Here is a 17,689-nt window from a genome sequence, read left to right as displayed (position 1 = left end):
GAGGCGACGCCTCGGCCACGATAGGTCGAGGCGACGCCTCGGCCATAGTCAGCCGAGGCGCACGCCTCGGCCACGGTCGGTCGAGGCGACGCCTCGGCCACGGTCGGTCGAGGCGACGCCTCGGCCACGGTCAGCCGAGGCGCACGCCTCGGCCACGATTGGTCGAGGGGTTGGCCGAGGCGCCCGCCTCGGCCAACGCCGAAGTCCGTCCCAGCATAAAAAAAAAAAAATTCATGTGTGATTTGGAAAATAAAATCACATACTCGGGATCAATCGGGATTCTCACGATATCAAGCAAATTCAGCTTTACTCCCAAGTCAACTCAAACACATCCGTTGCCTCAGGAGTAGGGGGGACTGGTGACAGGATAATAGGGCTGGCACCCGACCCGGATCACAAATGGGCGTTGAGTCAGCATCACATGGGAACCCAACGGGCAGAACTCCAACGGTTAGGAATTCCAACAGGTGTCACCTTTATTGTCTTTGAAGCCACCATTGATGCCACCTTTGATGAGAGAGAGTTAAAGCCTCAACGCCTCATTCATGACTCTTCATATTCTTGCCGTTAGCTCAGCTCCCCAATGATGACTCTTCATGTTGTTACCATTAGGACCTAGCATAAATAGAACTTCCCTCAGCTGAGCAGGGGACGCATTGTACTTTCTATACTGAGACAAAAGCAATACATCTATCGTATTCTCTTATAGCATTGTTATATTATTATTTACCGGTAACGTTATTACCGTCACACCTCTCACTACGACACTACTTAAATATATTTATATTTTCTAAGTCACATTTACATTACAAAATATTTCACTCTAGCTATGTACTATAAGTACCCAATTAATATACGAAAGCCCAATGACCATATACAATATTACTTATCAACTATAAAAGGCCATGATTGAAGACAATAAACAAGAAAAAGGGCATTGCTCTTCGCCTTGTAAAATATCCCAAGACCAATGGCTCTTTATACAAAAAAAACAAAATAAAAAAAAAAAATTACTTGTATGAAATGACGGCAAAGATAATGGATTTTGGTTTGAAAAGGTTCGTGATTTTTACCTTTCGATTCTCACATTAAAAATATTGTGTCCAATTTATTTTCTCCTCATCTTATTATATTCTATCTATTTATCTGATTAGTTATGTTGGTCCGTCATCAACTACCTGTTAGTTGTAAAATCAATGCTATGAATATTTAGAGTTTGGGTTTAGATTTAAGCTAACCTCTTTAGTCTCAAAGCTAAATGACTTGATGACTTACATCTTTACGGGCTTGGGGTCAGTTCATGGTCTAGCTGTTTAGGATATATATAATCAGTAAATTAAAAATTAAGGGCATTTTGGGATAGAATACTCCTAATCATGCCTAGCTAGATTCTATTAGAACCAATAAATTTGGAACATTTCATCGTTTAAATCATAATATTATCAAATGGTTTCTCTAAGGGTGTCCTCTAAAACGGAAAGTGTTCGTATGTCACATGCATTATTACACACTAAACTATATATATATATATATATATATATATATATATATATATATAATTAGGTTCTAGTGCGATTAGGGTGCCCAGGTGCGGTTATGCGGTTTAATCTGGGTCATTCATCTCGCTTAAATCAACATCCAGGATTACCAAAATTTTTTTTAAAAAAAAAACGCGTAGCAATTTTGTAATTTTTGCATCTAGGTCAAAATTAAGGTGAGCGATTCTGTGATTAATGTGCGTGAGTTTTGTATATAATATGCGTGAGTCTTGTGTGTAAGGTGCGTGAGTTTCGTGCTTAATATGCGTAGGGTTGTGCTTAATGTGAGTAGTTGTTAAAACTTAAAATGTGGGCTTTTGTGCTTAAAGTGCGTGAGATTTATTCTTAATGTGAGTGGAGTTTGTGCTTAATGTGTGTGAGGTTAGTGATTAATGTCAGTAGTTGTTGAAACTTAAGGTCTGTGAGTTAATACTTAAAGTGCGTGCGTTTTGTGCTTAATGTGCGTGGGTTTTGTACTTAATGTGCGTGAGTTTGTGACTTTGTTTTTAAGATCTAACACTTACAGGGCGTTTGGTTGGAGGGGGGAATTATGTGGGAAAGGAATTGTAATTCCATGGGAGTTGAATTACCGGGAATAAAGTGGGAATTTAAATTCCAGTGTTTGGTTGACAGGAATAGAATTACTGGGAATTTCAATTCCAATGTTTGGTATACATGGGAATTGAAAGGGAATAAGTAGTATAAAGTCAAAAATGTCAATTATTGTTGTTAGACATTAATTTTAGGTTAAAAAAGGAAGGGATAATTTTGACTCATCACTATCTTTTTTTTCAAGGAATTAAAATCCCAAGGGGGGGGGGGGGGGGGGGGCATGGGATTTTAATTCCATGAAAATGGGAGAATTGCAATTCCCTCCAACCAAACTACAGAATTTAATGGCCTTTGGAATTAGGTGGGAAGGAAATTTAAAATCCATCCAACCAAACGCCTTGTTAAGGTGGGCCATTTTTAGCTTATGCTTCTTACTTCCACAAGAATTTTTTTTTAAAAAAATTTCATTGATTTGAGCCATTGATCAACGACTCAGATTTAACTGCACGGGAAGCTATACCCACACCTGAACCCTTCCCTATATATATATATATATATATATATATATATATATATATATATATATATATATATAGGCATTCCCTATTCCCTCCCTGACTCTAAAAGAGATTACAAATTAATCTATGCTCCCTCAGCTCTCATATTGAGGCGAAAAATAAAGTTTCCAATCCAATTTGAGAAGAATTATCACCCTTAATTTAAAATCAATATTTATGCCAACCTCTGATGTCAATACGAATTTATGTAAAAGTTATTAAAACAAAACAAAAGTGGGATTATATAATATTGAACACTGCACTGAGATGAAGACATGTATGTAGTGCAGCATCATTATATTGATATGATGGTTACAGAGAACATGGACAAAGGAACACATTTGACGTTGAAATGAAAGGGGAGGCTGCATGCGTATGTAAGCATATTCCACAATTTGCTCTCAATGCCGACTCATGCTCATTCCCCATCTTTTTCTGTGTGACCAAGTTGTTGTTATATGTTTATTTGAGTGTTTTAACAGTTCATGACGCCATGAAGCAATTAATTTAGCTTTAATTAGTGAATCATGTAAATACCTTTTGTACAGCAATGAGCACAAGTTAAGGTGGGCTATTTTATATATATATATATATATATATATATATATATATATATAGAGTATAAAATGATAACATATCATATTATAAAAAGTGAGGACTGATCTCAACTATCCATCATGTTCATCAATAGTTGAACATTTTAGTAAAAAAATACAGTCAATTTTATAATTATTAAAAATTTGTAAGAGCGGTGTTTACTATAATGCAGGTGTGTCCACACTTTTGACAGGAAGAGACATTCTCACTTGAAACCTCCCTTATATAATTTTGTGCACTCATGTTTGTTCTTCGTTCTCACATCAAAAAGTGTTCTCATATATAATCATGTCTATATATATGTGTGTGTGTAGGGGAGGAGGAAAACTCGCAATTACTACCTAAAACTTGATAGTATTGGTAAAAATTGAATTTATAACTTTTAAATATACAAATTATGCTTCATTCATTTGGTAACAATTTTAGGCTTAAAATGGGTTATATATTTGCATTCAGAAAAAGCTATGTTAAAATGATATTGAAGAAAAAGAATACATTTTGTAGAGGGTGTAAACTTTACAGTCTTGTACTCTTGTATGATGTCAAAAGTTCCACAAGCCTTGCTACTTGCTAGGAATGCTAGCTAGTTAGGTAGTAGTCATTATATTAGGGATGACAAGATGTTATTTATTTAGTCTATAACAAAGCATTTGTTGTGCATATATACATCAAGCTCTCACAACCACTTGTCTATTATTCTTAATTTCTTTAATGATTGAGTTGGTATTAACTCACATCGATACAGTCATACACACCCCAAATCAGTTTGATGCTACTTGTAAGGTACCAAAACTTGTCTCGAAACACTATTAACTATTAAATTTTTACTAGCTACTATTAAAATAGTTGTTATACCGAAACACTATTGACTATTAAATTTTTACTAGCTACTATTAAAATAGTTGTTATACCATGTAAGGTGAACCGGAGATTAAAAACAATTTACTCCACTCCCCATAGTGAATTAGTGACAGAGGGGCGGTTTGGGATCAAAGGGAATCCTCCTTACCAATCAAACTCCCAGTAGTTGATGGTTTATGTTTCCCACCAACGTGAAATGAGGGAATGGCAGACCTGAGCTGAGGGATAATATAATAATGCTACCTAAAAAGGACATATACTCCATCTCTTCTGCCTTGGAATCCACTCATATCAATCCTTAATCTCTTCTTCCATTCATCACTTTCTTGCGATATGATGGAATTTCATTGCTCAGCCATCAACTAATCACCTGCCTCCACCTAGCCTGTGTGCCCGGATTTTGTGCCAACAGATTTGGAAAACAACCTAAAAGCAAGCCTACCCAGAGTTTCTATCTGGGCATTAATGGATTCTTTTGTGCTAATAGAATCTCGCGTTTTGTGGGCAAGAAAATTGAATATCTATATATATGGTGTATGTAGTGGAACACACTGTTTAAAGTAGGTAGCATAATTCAATGGATATACTATGTCACATACAGTACATTAAGAAATTTATTATTGTTTTGGGAAACTGCAGAAAACATGAAGTGAGATTATTCCCAGTCTTGTTTCATTTGACAAGATTATAATTAGTGTAGGTTCTTGTTTCTCAAGGCTTGATGATGCCGTTTTCGATCATTTTTTTAAGACTCCAATGTTCATACTGGCACTTATAAGACCAGTATGCCCATCCAAACGTTGCCCTCCCATAAACATCCTGCTGAGCCTTGGCATAGTTCTGATAATCCTGTGTTGATGCCCCGCCTTTCGCGAATTCTGCAACCCATTCTCCTGCAATTTGGTCACATAAAATTTTCAGAAAAAAGCAGCACTCATGAACATATATACAGCCAGTTTCAGTTACTTTTGTTTGGACTAACCAACAAATGTAAGGGGATTGCCGTTAGTTTGAGTGAGCTCTCCCAGTTTTGCACCCCGGTCTTGGTATATGTAATCGATGTTCTGTTGTGGAGACCAGTTCGAGAATTGGTCCCAGTAAAGGTTGTAGTAATGCACGTCTATGACTGTCTTAGGAAGCTGTCTGGCGAAGTCGAGGAGCTCTGTGTTGGGAGCATTTCCCAGTCGGTTCGAAAAGATCACATAGGCGTTCGGGGTGTACTTCCTCACAGCATCATACCCTTTTCTGTAGAAGGTTTTCAAGGTATCTAACGAGACAAATTGCGCGTTTGGCTCGTTCATTAGTTCCATTGCTGCAAGGCCCCGCCTGTTAGCATACCTGAAAAGTTTCAAGGTCATGTGTTAGATTAGCTAATTGGTTAGATTCAGTCTTTTCAGTCTGACTGAGAAAAAATGTATGATTTTGACCTTTGGGTTAAGAAGTCTATGACTGCAACTGTTTCATCAATGTTGGAATCTCCCCATGTTGCAGAACCGTCTCTTGTTCCACTGTGATCATTGCCATTCTGAGAGCCTCGAACTGCGTGGAGATCGACGATGACCTTCATGTTATATTTCCTGCATCAGAAGAGCAAAAAAGATTTGAGTTTTGTTTGATTATCAGCTTCAGGACTTCAATCTGCAGACCTTAATGAAGGTTAAAAGCTTACTCTGCCCATGTGAAGGCATTGTCTAAAGCTTGAAGGGAGCCTCCAACAAAAGGCTTTGGTGGTGACTGATCATATCTGATCCACCACCCCACCGGAATCCTAACAGCATTTATGCCATTCTGGGACAAGAACTTGAAGTCATCCTCTATAATGTATGAGTTCCAATGAGTCTGTAGGAATACTCAAAGTTAGGAAAATTGAAACGTGTGCTCCATCTCAACTAAAAGCTAAGTTGATAGTTGGATTGCATATTTATGTTTATATATTATATGCTCAACAAGGGAATCCTTCAAGCTGAAACCAGATAGTTATATTTGAAAGGGCGGGCCAAATTGACATCCCTATACATATAGAATAAATGTACCTTCATGACTTGTGGAGCTCTAGCTGATCCATATCCATTTGTTAACTGGTATTCACCTTGTAAACTTCCAAAAGTTTTCATCTCAAATACTGAGGGGTTCTGATCTCCCCAATCATTGGCATTGCCTTGATAATCTGCTGTCACTGCAGACTCGGATTTCGCCTAACACGAAAAACATGCAACTTTTAAAAGGTACGAAGAGAATAACCAATAGTGAGACTGTACGTTTAATTACAACATGAAATACCTGCAAATAGCGGCCATTAGATGCTCTGAGGCGAACTCTGGACTTATCATTACTGTTCCTCACTATCTGAAATGTTTCAACAGGCCCTGGGGTGGTTGCTACTGCAACTACTCTACTTCCTTGGTACCCAACAAATTGGTTTCCGAAAACTCTGAGATTGAAAGAAGTTTCGTCGACCCTCCACAGCTGAAACATCATAAAGAACATAGAAATTAAGCATCAAAGAGAAGATTCTGAACTTGCCCATTTGTGAGCTTTAATTAACATGTCTAAAACATACTTTGAAAGTTTCCCAGCCAGAGGCACTGGCGCGATTAGCAACCAAATTGGTTCCTCCACCATTCTCTGCAGCTACATATTTGTTGAGCATCGTAGACCTTAGTTGCACTTGAGTTCCATCCTAGAAGAAGCCAAGATATGAGTTATTAGAAAGTTGTTATAATCAAAAGATTACTCAACTGGATTGTAATGTACACGAGTCAGATCACATTAAAAACTTATTTTTTGTAACACTCTTCATGACCAAACTACACTAAAAGATTAAATTTAAGCAATTAACAACTGTAACCCATTTCTTTCTTATTTTTTAATGTGGAACTCTTAACACACCAGAAGATCTTTGTTGGGAATGCCATCAAAGAGCCATGGTGTCATCCACCCCTCTGCTACAAGCCAAGCACCGAGATTGACCGCCTTGAATGGAGGGGCCTGGGCAAAAGATGGGACAAAGAACAGAGAAAGAATCCATGAAAAGCAAGCAAAAACTAGAACACCCTTCATCTTGGAGGTGATGTGAGATCAACACAACTTGTAATGCATCTTTTATAGACATCTGGTCTCCATCTGCAGTACTCGATCTTTAGTCTTGACCAACATTTACGGTTTTAGTGCTCTTAATTAATGGGAACTCATTGGTTCAACTTTTGAAGTCTGACTTTCAGCACATTCTATACTTTTGGCCCTTGGCTCAGTGCTTTAACCATGTCCAAGTTGAATCATTCAAAGTCTTCTCCACTAATCTAGATGAGTCTTCTTAATTGGTAATGTGAATTGTCTTAATCTTAATTATGAATTATAAACTAGGTGACCACTTTTGATGAAGGACACTAAAAGAGGTGAATTTATTTATGAATTCATTGTAGGATATTTTCGCTCTGATAAAATAAGGATTAAAATGATAAAATCAGATAGCACTTTCAAGTGATATGAAATTATGAACTCACTTTTTTAAAAGTTTTTTCATCAATCATTCACCAAAGCAATATGATAATCCATAAAGAACTTTTGAAATACAAAGAAAATGTACCAGTTGAATTTGGTTGTTTGAAAATTTTAATTATGAGAATAAAATTTATATACTCCACAACACTAAATATTAAATAATCACACAAACACAAGTCATGAATCTTAATTTCTCTATAAATTATCCAACATCCATTTCATCTTCATTCACTGTATAGAAACAATTGTGTGAATTTGAGGTTTGTGTGTCAGTTACAATCTATTCCACAGTCTTCTAATACTGGGCCATCTGAGTTGCCCAAAAATGGATCAATTCTAACCCACAGCAGTGAGAACACAGAGGCAAGCAAGATTGACCAGACAACAATGACTGTGGGAGTTCTGTTCTGTCTTCCCAATACACCTTTCAAGAATGGATAGAGATGGGCTATCACCCAGAAAGCAAAGAACATCTTACCAAACAGAGGGCCAAATGAAACATACCCATTTTTCATTGCCCCAGAGATGCCAACAGCAACTCCTATGATGTTTATTATCAGTAAAGTGGTTGGAGGGATGAGAATGGATGTTAATTTGCATTCATAAACCTTTGAGAGCTCGAAGTCTGTGTTAACTCCAGCCAAAACTCTTAGCAGAGCTTGGAAGACGGCAAACAGGTGAGCTGAAACGCCCCCGATCACCCAGAATTGCTCGTTCCTCCACCACTCGTCGAGGCCAGCCCCGCTCCAGTTCATTTCCAGAATGGTGGTGGCGAAAATGGAGATGAAGAGACCCAAGAACCACAAGCTGCCAGCATTGTCCAGCTGAGGAGTAATGAATTTTCCTGTGAGGAAACACACGGCTGGGAGGGTACAGTACGCGAGTAGCGGGAGAGATGTGAATGGATATATGGTAGCGTTTATGTACGAGAAACGCTCTAACCATTTCAGGCCGCCTCCATATCCATACCAGAGAGGGCAATGCCTGCTCAGGAAGATTTCGGTTGAGCCAACCGCCCATTGGAGGACCTGGTGCAGAGCATCTGAGAGATTGATGGGAGCAGATCCTATAAATGCAGGCCTGGAAGGCATACAATATATCGATCGCCACCCATGGCAATGCATTTTGAAGCCTGTCAAGATATCCTCCGTCACTGAACCACATATCCAACCAACCTGGAAACCCAAAAAAGGCCTGTTAAGAGTGAAAAAAATAAGAGAGAATATATGAGTTTATAAGGTCATGGGTTAGACTAGGTAACTGATTGAATTCAGTCTTTTAGTCTGGTTTGGCCCATGTGCATAGTATCAGAGCCTAATGATACCTCTTTTCCCCATTCTGTTTTCTCTTCATACCCACAGCTTATTACATGAATGGCTTCTCTCAGCAGTGAAGCTGAGCTAGCGCTTCCAAGTGCCCCGCCATTTTCTTGCAATGTAGATGCGATAAAAACAGGAGACTGCCCAAACTTCTTTTCTAACTTGTTCTCAGAAATGGAACAGTTTTCAGCCTTGCTTCCTGATCGCCCGCCACACAAAATACGAAATCAGTTCTTGGTGGAAATGATTTGAAACTGGGAAGCTTTATTTGGCAGGTTAAGTTCTTTGGAAATGATCTTTTAAAAGTTTAAACACAGATGTTACCTTGATAGTTCTCTCCAGATTCCATGTCAGAAACCATTGGGCTTGTTTCAACATTAGGCATCTTTTTATTCTTCTTCTTTTCTCCCCGGCCCCAGAAGCCACAGAGGCACCATTTTAACCAGCAGTTGCATGTCCTAGATTCCGGTTTCTTCTTCTTTGGAGCATCGAGGCCATAGAGAGCCTGTCATCTAAACACACAACCGGTCCCGACATAGATTGGCCCTTGTATGCCATCCAAACCCTTCATGTTAATCTGGGGCACATGACAGCAAATGACAAAGTTATTGAAGAACAAAACTGGGTACAAAACAAAAATCAATTTTGTTGTGTGTTTTGAGGTTACTCATACGTCGAAAAACACAACATTTCTGTCAATCCCATGAAACCTGTGAGGGAACTGAACATAGCACACTCTCTTTCTCAGCAATGGATCCATCATGAAACACATCGCCTCCCTTAACGCCTTGCTGTTGTTGATGTAGTGATTGCAGTCCAAATTCAACACGAAAGGCGCGTTCGTGACCACACCAGACACTCTCACCTATACATAAAGTAAAGCTCAGAGGATAAGAAACAAAGATTAAACTGTGCTGTTTAGCTCGCTTTCTTTATGTTTTATGCATAGCTTACCAGAGCATTCATTGCACCGGCTTTTCTATGGTGATTGAATCCAGGTCTCTTTTCTCTCGACACATATACTAACCTTGGTAGCTCATTTCCTTCTCCACTTTGTCCAAGAAAAACCTATAGAAGACCAATGACAAATTACTAAAGATAGGCAATATAAGGAAAGAAAAAAGGATGTTATATATTATATAGTTACCTGAATCATCCCAGGATGTTCTCTAACATTATTTCCAGGCCAAGAGGTTCCATCCTGCATTACCCACCCTTCGTCTGGAACCTTTTGTGCCTTCGCCACCAAAGCATTAATCCGGACTTTAAATTCCTCATATTCTCTCTACAAAATTGATAAATAGTTAGAATGAAACACAAAAGCAGGCTGAGAATGAATATATGATATTCACCTTCATTGATCTTCGCTCTTTGATGAATCCAGTCGAGACTTTATCTCTGAGATAATCGAGTTTTTGAGCAAAATATGGCTCGGGAGCCCGAGGCTCAATGTCGAATTTCTTGCAGAAAGGAACCCATTTCTTAGCAAATTCTGACACTTCTGATAATGCTTCAAATGTCAACATGGCAGCACCGTCGTCTGAGACATAGCACGAGACCTTATCAACAGGGTAGTCCACTGCAAGAATGGAGAGAATTGTGTTTCCAGTCACCAATGGTGGTTCTTTCAGTGGATCAAATGTACTCACAAATATATCAACCGAAGAGAGCTGAGATGGCTGGCCTTCACTTTCATACCTAACAGATGACAGGAAAGTTTCGAGCTTTACATAGTACAAGAACACCAAAAGAATCAAAATTGAAGCATGTGTTCCATCTCAACTAAAAGCTTAAGCTGATAGTTGGAACACGCCCCCTCACGTGTGCGGTGGGTTCCAAGCAACACGTGGATCGTAGTGATTCGAACCGTCTGGTTCTGATACTAAATTGAAGCATGTGTTCCATCTCAACTAAAAGTCTAAGCTGATAGTTGGATTGCACATTAATGGTTATATGCTCAACAAAGCTAATTAACAGACCTCAAGGACAAGCGGTCGAGGTAAGTCTCCCTATCAACAGGGTTCCATTTCGGGAATTGATCAAGAATCCATGAGAGAGCAAACCAGATTTCACAGATAACAGAGGTCAGCCACAAGGCGTATGCATCGATGACAGGGTGAGTGATGCGATAGTGGAAGAAGAAGCCAAGAACAATAAGGCGAATGATGATGATCATACGATACGGGTTGATTTGGCTCGATGGAACTGGCAACTTTCTAGAAAATGGCTGTCTTCCTTCATCTAACCTGATTACCAACACTTGAAGAATCAAGAAAATTTTGTGAGTAAAGGCAATAATAATCAGTCATAGAAGAACTTTACAGTGATAAATCGAGTTCATCATCATCTCCATCTCCCATCATCTGTAATTTCCCTTGTTTCTGCTTCCAGCTCTCCATCCTCTCCTTCCATGCAACACTTCCATAGCCATAAGCCGTCAAGTCCTTGGAAGGATCCAAGGATATTGATTTCCCTTCATAACATGTCAGAGCCATTATTGTAGTTTTTCTTAGATCAAAATTGAACTCATTCTCCACATCATCAATGTCATCCTCTTCTTCATCGCCCTCCACTCTTGGACACCCTATAGGAACAAAAATACAAAGTCTTTTCATACATCTCTTAGATCAAGAGCTAATATTGAATCATACCAAGCAAGAACTGAACATGAATGATCTCTCACCTTTGAGACGGTTGTAACGAGTCTTGCATTGAGGGCAGACTTGGCTGCCTTCTTTGCGCTCGTAGTCATAGCAAATTCTGCAGACTGGAAAGGCACACTCATTACAAGCAATGAAGGGATCTTCATCCACAGTCGATCCAATTTCATCGCTGCATATTTGGCAAATCTGTCGACTTGACTGCTGCAATGGGTTAGCCTACAAGCCATTGAAATTCAAAATCATAAATTCATTTCATATCCACTGGATGGACAGTCACATCTGCATATCAATGCAGTTAATAATGCTAGGATCTTACAGCATACTCATTTTGACGAAAAACAATCAGCTCATTCCGCTGGTGAGAGCCTGCAATTAAACCAGCACTAACTTCCATGGCTTTTTTTTTTCCTGAATCAGTTTTCCCTGGCTGGTACAAAATGTTACTCCATATGCTGTGGGTCACCCTAAAGATTGCAACTTTATCATTTCTTGGGACCTTAACTAAACTTGCTTGCACACACACACACAGTAAAGGTGAGGGAGGGTAATGAGAATTGTTATAACTTCTCCAAAAAGGAAGTGGAGGAGAAGAAGAATCTGGGTTTCTATACTCTAATAATTCTGGGTTTGTCTTTTTCTACATGGTTTCTAAACCTGTATGCAGTTAAACTTAAGCTTTACGAAACTATCGTCTGCTGAAGAACTGTCTTTGTTGGATTAGAAAATTTACAGGCCGGCAGTGAAGGTCTTCATCACCCTCAACTGTATGTGCTCAACAGTTACTTTCATGTCTTCATTCTTGACGTCTCTTGGTACTATGAAAAACATTCCTGCCGGATATTTGGCATATTTTTTATTTGACTAGGAAATCGCTGCCATTACTTGAGGGTTGTCCATAATTGACTGATTCAAACCAAGAAGACTAATAGGTCGTTCCCATTGGGAGTTTGGAATTTGTAACCTTGTGGATATTAAGCCTTGGTAACATCGCAGGCACTCACATTATATGATATTGTTTTTGAAGGAGAGTGTAAAATCTCTCTCTGAATACTCTTATTTGTCTGGATTTATCTTCTTGGGATATCAGTCGGGGTAAAAGAACAGACAACCTTAATCAATGTAGAATTCAAGTTTCCTTGTATTAAAAACAAGGAATTAATTCATGATGTTCTTGTCCTGATAAAACTCTTGTCTGTTTACACAGCTACAACAATTAATTCATTTGCCATGAGAGATTGAGCAATGAGTAGTTAGCAAAACTATCAAAGTGATAGCCACAACAACATTTCCTCGTCATCATTTTAAGACTATTTTTGTGCCATTATTTCCACTATGGGGAGCTGGGAAAGGTTCATCATCTGAAGCTGCTTCTCCATTGTCATCAACATGAATTGATTTCTCAGCCTTCTTGTTTGAGGCATCGGAATCTGAATCCGAATTCATTGCCTCTAAAGACGGGACAGCTGGCAATGCTGGTGGAGCGCCTAATCTGGAATTATCTTCGACCATCCAAAACGCTGCCACCTTCTTATCATCCTCCCTCATCCTCTCTGCATACTTGGCGATATCAAAATCTGCACTCTCATTCCCACCAAAGGCAGATTCCAGTTGAGTTGTATCGAACAAGTCCTCCATTATTTTCTTAGAATTCGGATCATCTGAGTAAACAAAATTGACTTTCTTTGTAGTCTTGGGCTCCAAAAATGGCTTCACAACCTGCAATAAGTTGATCATAGTTTCTGAGTGAAAGGGAGGATTAGTAGGAATCACAAACTTGCCAAATACAAATGGGTAATGTTGTCATATTCTGAAAGTAAGCAAAATAGTTCCTAGATAAATGCTCATAATTGCAATCCTATTCATGAATAATATTATCACTGGATGTCAACTAGTAAAAAGGTTTAAAGTCGAACCAGTTAGACAAGAACATAATTAGTATACACTTCAAGAAATGGTTAGAATAACTTGTCGATAAGACGTGTGAAACTGTGAATGTCTAGTAACTCTCAGCATGACTTAGTAGCAGTGTACAGGTGACAACTCGATAAAATATATCACTGCTTCAAAATAAATAAATAATAAAAGAATTATCTATAATATCTCCATAAGCTAAACAAAAAACTCAGCATCATAGGAGAATGAGGCAGAACCACAATGTATCTATGCAAGAGATCTGCAGGAAAAACGCTTTATTGTGATGACTGTATGTCCTTGATTTCTGGAATAAATCGATTAAAAACCTGATTCACGCTATTAAACCAATGTATCTAAAGCTTATATTTCTTCATTAGATATTTCCCAGATCCCAAATCCAGCCATGGGCCAATTCCACAAACATGCAATTTGGAGACACTAATAAAAGTTAGCAGAAAACAACTCTCGTACATTAGTGGCCAGACCCAGCTTACAATATCGGTGTACTATGCAAGATTGAAGGAAAGACGGTGTAGGCAACCTTACCTCTATTTTTGAAGAGGTGGTTTCCAGGCCACTATACCAAGCCCAACCTTTGTGACACTTGAACACACTAACAAATATGGGAATTCAAGTTGCAATGGCAATGGATTATTATGTAATCTATAGAAGGAATATGATGGAATACCTTCCAAAATGGTTCAAATACTTTTGGTGCATCATAGAGAATAGCTGCTCCAAGCCTTTCAGGATAATGCTCTTGCAAAACATGAGCTGTTTCTTTAGTCACTTTCAATGAGATGTGTGAAACATTAAAGCCATGGAAATCGATCAACCACACCATCTGTTCTTGATCTTCAGGAAGGTTTACGATAGCATTCTCCATGCAGTACACTAAGTACCTGATTTGGCCTTTAGTTGATTTGGTGTTCTACAGAGATATATCAACTTCAAAAGTTTAGAAAATTCAAAAGGAGGTAATCAGAACGGGAGGAACCTTCAAGGCAAGTACACAAAGGAATTGAATTTAACAAATATTATAGTGAAACAGCATAAAATAAAATTTCAACTATTTAAAAAAAAAAAAAAAAAAAAAAAAAAAACATGTTTCTCATACTTCTTATTATCCAATATTTATTACTTCAATTAACTTAGATGCAACACCAAGAACAGCTTTCTTCTTTTCCTGTAATTTTGTAAGGAAAGAACACACACAGTTCTGGTTTAACTGGTTCAGAGGAAAATAAAAACATAACATGAGGGCAGAAACATGGTTTACAAGCCAACTTTTGGAGCAAACCTGGCATCTGGGTCTCATGACTAGAACTGTTCTTCCATGTTTATCTTTATAATCGGACCTGTAAATCTTTCCAGTTTCAGCCTCAGAGGCAATATCATCCTGCATCACCAAACAGACCAGACCAAGTATGTATTTATCAGCACATATACTAACATGCTTAACTTATAAAGTTACTAAATAAGTGAAACTGAAATGATTGACAGAAGATTCCCAACAAAAGAACATTTTGAAGTTGAAAAACAAACATCATTTCAAATGACTGAATGAGACCACATTAAGGATAAATAATAGAAAACATTAAGCATTACCCAGCGGATATTTTCTGGTTTGTATTCCAGTCTCCACTTCAGTGTTGCTTTAAGCATCTTAACAGCCTTTTTGACATTCCAGTTTCGTGCCCTTAAATATCTTGATATGGATGCATCTGAACAATACAGAGCCAATTTACCAGACAGTGGGCCAATCAACTTCCTCACTTCATCAATCTGCATGGAAGCGGAAGTAACAAGCTAGCTTGTGTAGCATGACATTACGAATGTCCTTCATATGTATAGAGAGGCCAGTTTATAGTATATGATACCTTTTGCTTCTGTGCTTCTGGGCCCAAAGAATTCTCATAACCATTAGTCGAGGGCTTCTTAGACCCAATATTCATAGTCGTGCAGTGCAGGAAATGTGTTTACTTTAAGGTAAAAGTATTTTGTCTGATCCTGTCTCTTGACTGTTTTTCTATGGAATCCAGGTAAGCAAACATTAAACAAAGAAATTCAGTGCAGTTCACCTGGGAAACATCATCTTTAATCACAAAGTACCAACTCATATTAGCATAAACATAAGCATCTCTTTCTATCAGTGAGGCAATTAATGAGATGCCAAAATTCCAGCAGGCATACATTTAAAATTTTTCCATAAAACTTTTTATCTTGCTCCCTCTTCAATTGCAATTTTACTAAAGATACAAGACAATTTATCAGCTTTTTTCAGCCCATATAACTTTGTATCTAAGTCTCAGAATCCATTGAAATTGCCATGACAGAATCATCCAGTGATATGGATTCTGATTACCCACTCTAGTTCATGAAAGAACAAAAAGCTCATCTACATTAGAATAAAATTTTAAAAAAAAACTTTTGCACATCCACATGATTATAATTCAAATTGTTCCACAATCCAAGTTCAACATTTAGACGGAATCAGAACAGCCACTCAATTTAATCATTAAAAGCAATTCGACCTCGATGACCCATCATGATCATTAGAAAAATAACAACACTCCATATTATTAATTATTAATGCAACGCAATTAGACCGCGAAATCGTACAAACGCTATGAAAATGAAAATTCTTGAACAATAACAAACAAGTTCAAGGCTTAATTATTGAAAAAAAAAAAAAAAAAAAAAAAAAAAAAAAAAAAAAACCAGAAAATCGAGATTCGTGCAAGCGGTAAGTTTACCTGTATGGGGGTATCGAGATTTCAGGAGATTGAAATGGTGGAGATTTTGAACGGGCAAAAGCCCATGGAATGGATATAGAGAGTCAACCGAGAAAAATGGTTGCCTACATCAGCGAGAAGGAAATATGGGCGGCATTGCTGCTAAAATAGTATTAATAATATATTAGGCAAGTAAATAATCTCGTATATATTTATTAATTATATATAGAAAAAGCAATGTGATCTACAGTTGGAGAATGGCGCACACCATGTGAGGAAAAAAAAAAGGATATTATTATCTGCAGCAGCCTGCAGGTGTGAGTACAAAATGCTTGTGGTCAAGATCGTCAAACTATTCAAACATGAAAATTGGATTTGTCTTCGTCTGTTTATTATTATTTTTTTGCTTACTATATTAGAATGTAGTATTTATTCGTATATACTTTTTCAATGAGTAAATACTAGCTAAGGTCCATCGAATTTAGTGATTTCACCACCTTTAGTCCCTAACTTCTGTAATTACCATTCGTGGTCATCCGAGTTACGAAATGTGACCTGCTACCATCCTTCCGTTACATCCCTCCGTCTCAGCCGTCAAAATATGGGTAAATATGTAATTTTCCATGTCCTCCCAATGAACCCATTGCCGAAAACCTCACCAACCCATCCCGTCTTTCTTCTGCACCAGAAAGTGCTCCAAAATTACAATTTCCTCAAACTTGGAGATGATAGTGGAAGTCGGCTGCTTGGGGAGACTCTGTAATTTTCATGGAATTCGTGGTCATCTGTAATTTTTCTCATGTCTTGATCGTGAACCGAGACTCTGTTTTCTTGTTCGTGTCCACGTCGAAGAAACCAGAGAGGTCGAAGCTTGGGGAGAGAGAAATGATGTCGAATGCGTTCAGGCACGTGGGTTTCATCGAGGATCCCGCTGCGTCCGAGGTGGAGTGATCGTCAAAAACGGTACTTGGAGATTCTTCGTTCTAAGTATCGGCGTTGGAGATTATGGGTTTGGGTTGGGGTTGGATTTTGGGTGAAACCCTTTTGGAACCAGGAATTTGCTAATTTTCTTGTGACGCGACATTCGCCGGCGTGCCACACGTGGTGTGGAGGAGCCTTTCCTGCCGGCAGGACTCCGCCAGCGCACTCAACCCAAAATCTCGTTTAGCAGAAGATTTTCTGGCTTCAAATCGCGGTGGTACACGCCGCGGCTGTGGCAAAAATTCACGACGGCGGCGAAGCTTAAAGTATTTCCAGATCACCTCCTTCAACCGCCCCTTAGCCACCTTGTTGAAAAGCTACCCTGCATTTCTTGGGCATTGATTTAACTTTAGCCAAAGTTTTTGTTTTGTTTTGTTTCTTTTTTTCTAATTTAATTTCTTGCATCCAGTTTCTAAATGGGTAATCACTGCTTCCAAAACCAGTAGACTACACTGCAGCAGCCAGGTTAGT

At 38.4% G+C, this 17,689-nt stretch overlaps 3 protein-coding genes across 4 annotated transcripts; all 3 read right to left on the bottom strand.

The window, feature by feature from the left end:
- Positions 1-4,640: 4,640 nt before the first annotated feature.
- LOC109170560 (probable glucan 1,3-beta-glucosidase A) lies at positions 4,641-7,274 on the bottom strand. Of its 2 annotated transcripts, none has more exons than XM_019319725.1 (8): positions 6,995-7,274; positions 6,666-6,785; positions 6,386-6,571; positions 6,139-6,300; positions 5,775-5,944; positions 5,533-5,682; positions 5,088-5,443; positions 4,641-4,998 (listed from the first exon to the last, which is right to left on the bottom strand). In XM_019319725.1, the coding sequence occupies exons 1-8, from the start codon at positions 7,163-7,165 to the stop codon at positions 4,817-4,819; spliced, it is 1,497 nt and encodes a 498-aa protein (XP_019175270.1). In that variant the 5' UTR covers positions 7,166-7,274; the 3' UTR covers positions 4,641-4,816. The 2 variants fall into 2 exon arrangements, with proteins under 2 accessions (XP_019175270.1, XP_019175271.1); XM_019319726.1 differs by having other exon boundaries at positions 5,088-5,431.
- Positions 7,275-7,797: 523 nt separating this feature from the next.
- On the bottom strand, positions 7,798-12,472 carry LOC109170559 (probable cellulose synthase A catalytic subunit 3 [UDP-forming]). Its single transcript, XM_019319724.1, has 11 exons — positions 11,905-12,472; positions 11,609-11,804; positions 11,248-11,509; positions 10,905-11,171; positions 10,278-10,623; positions 10,073-10,210; positions 9,880-9,993; positions 9,599-9,790; positions 9,250-9,502; positions 8,931-9,124; positions 7,798-8,781 (listed from the first exon to the last, which is right to left on the bottom strand). The coding sequence occupies exons 1-9, from the start codon at positions 11,980-11,982 to the stop codon at positions 9,434-9,436; spliced, it is 1,662 nt and encodes a 553-aa protein (XP_019175269.1). The 5' UTR covers positions 11,983-12,472; the 3' UTR covers positions 7,798-8,781; positions 8,931-9,124; positions 9,250-9,433.
- A 217-nt stretch (positions 12,473-12,689) lies between these two features.
- Positions 12,690-16,498, bottom strand: LOC109170561 (random slug protein 5-like). Its single transcript, XM_019319727.1, has 6 exons — positions 16,259-16,498; positions 15,383-15,531; positions 15,111-15,287; positions 14,803-14,901; positions 14,191-14,433; positions 12,690-13,304 (listed from the first exon to the last, which is right to left on the bottom strand). The coding sequence occupies exons 2-6, from the start codon at positions 15,455-15,457 to the stop codon at positions 12,885-12,887; spliced, it is 1,014 nt and encodes a 337-aa protein (XP_019175272.1). The 5' UTR covers positions 15,458-15,531; positions 16,259-16,498; the 3' UTR covers positions 12,690-12,884.
- Positions 16,499-17,689: the final 1,191 nt, after the last annotated feature.

Source organism: Ipomoea nil, unplaced genomic scaffold (assembly GCF_001879475.1).
Source record: "Ipomoea nil cultivar Tokyo-kokei standard unplaced genomic scaffold, Asagao_1.1 scaffold3321, whole genome shotgun sequence".
NCBI classification, from domain to species: Eukaryota; Viridiplantae; Streptophyta; class Magnoliopsida; order Solanales; family Convolvulaceae; genus Ipomoea; species Ipomoea nil.
The sequence above is the reverse complement of the archived record's forward strand: the minus strand, read 5'-3'. Positions and strand labels throughout refer to the sequence as shown.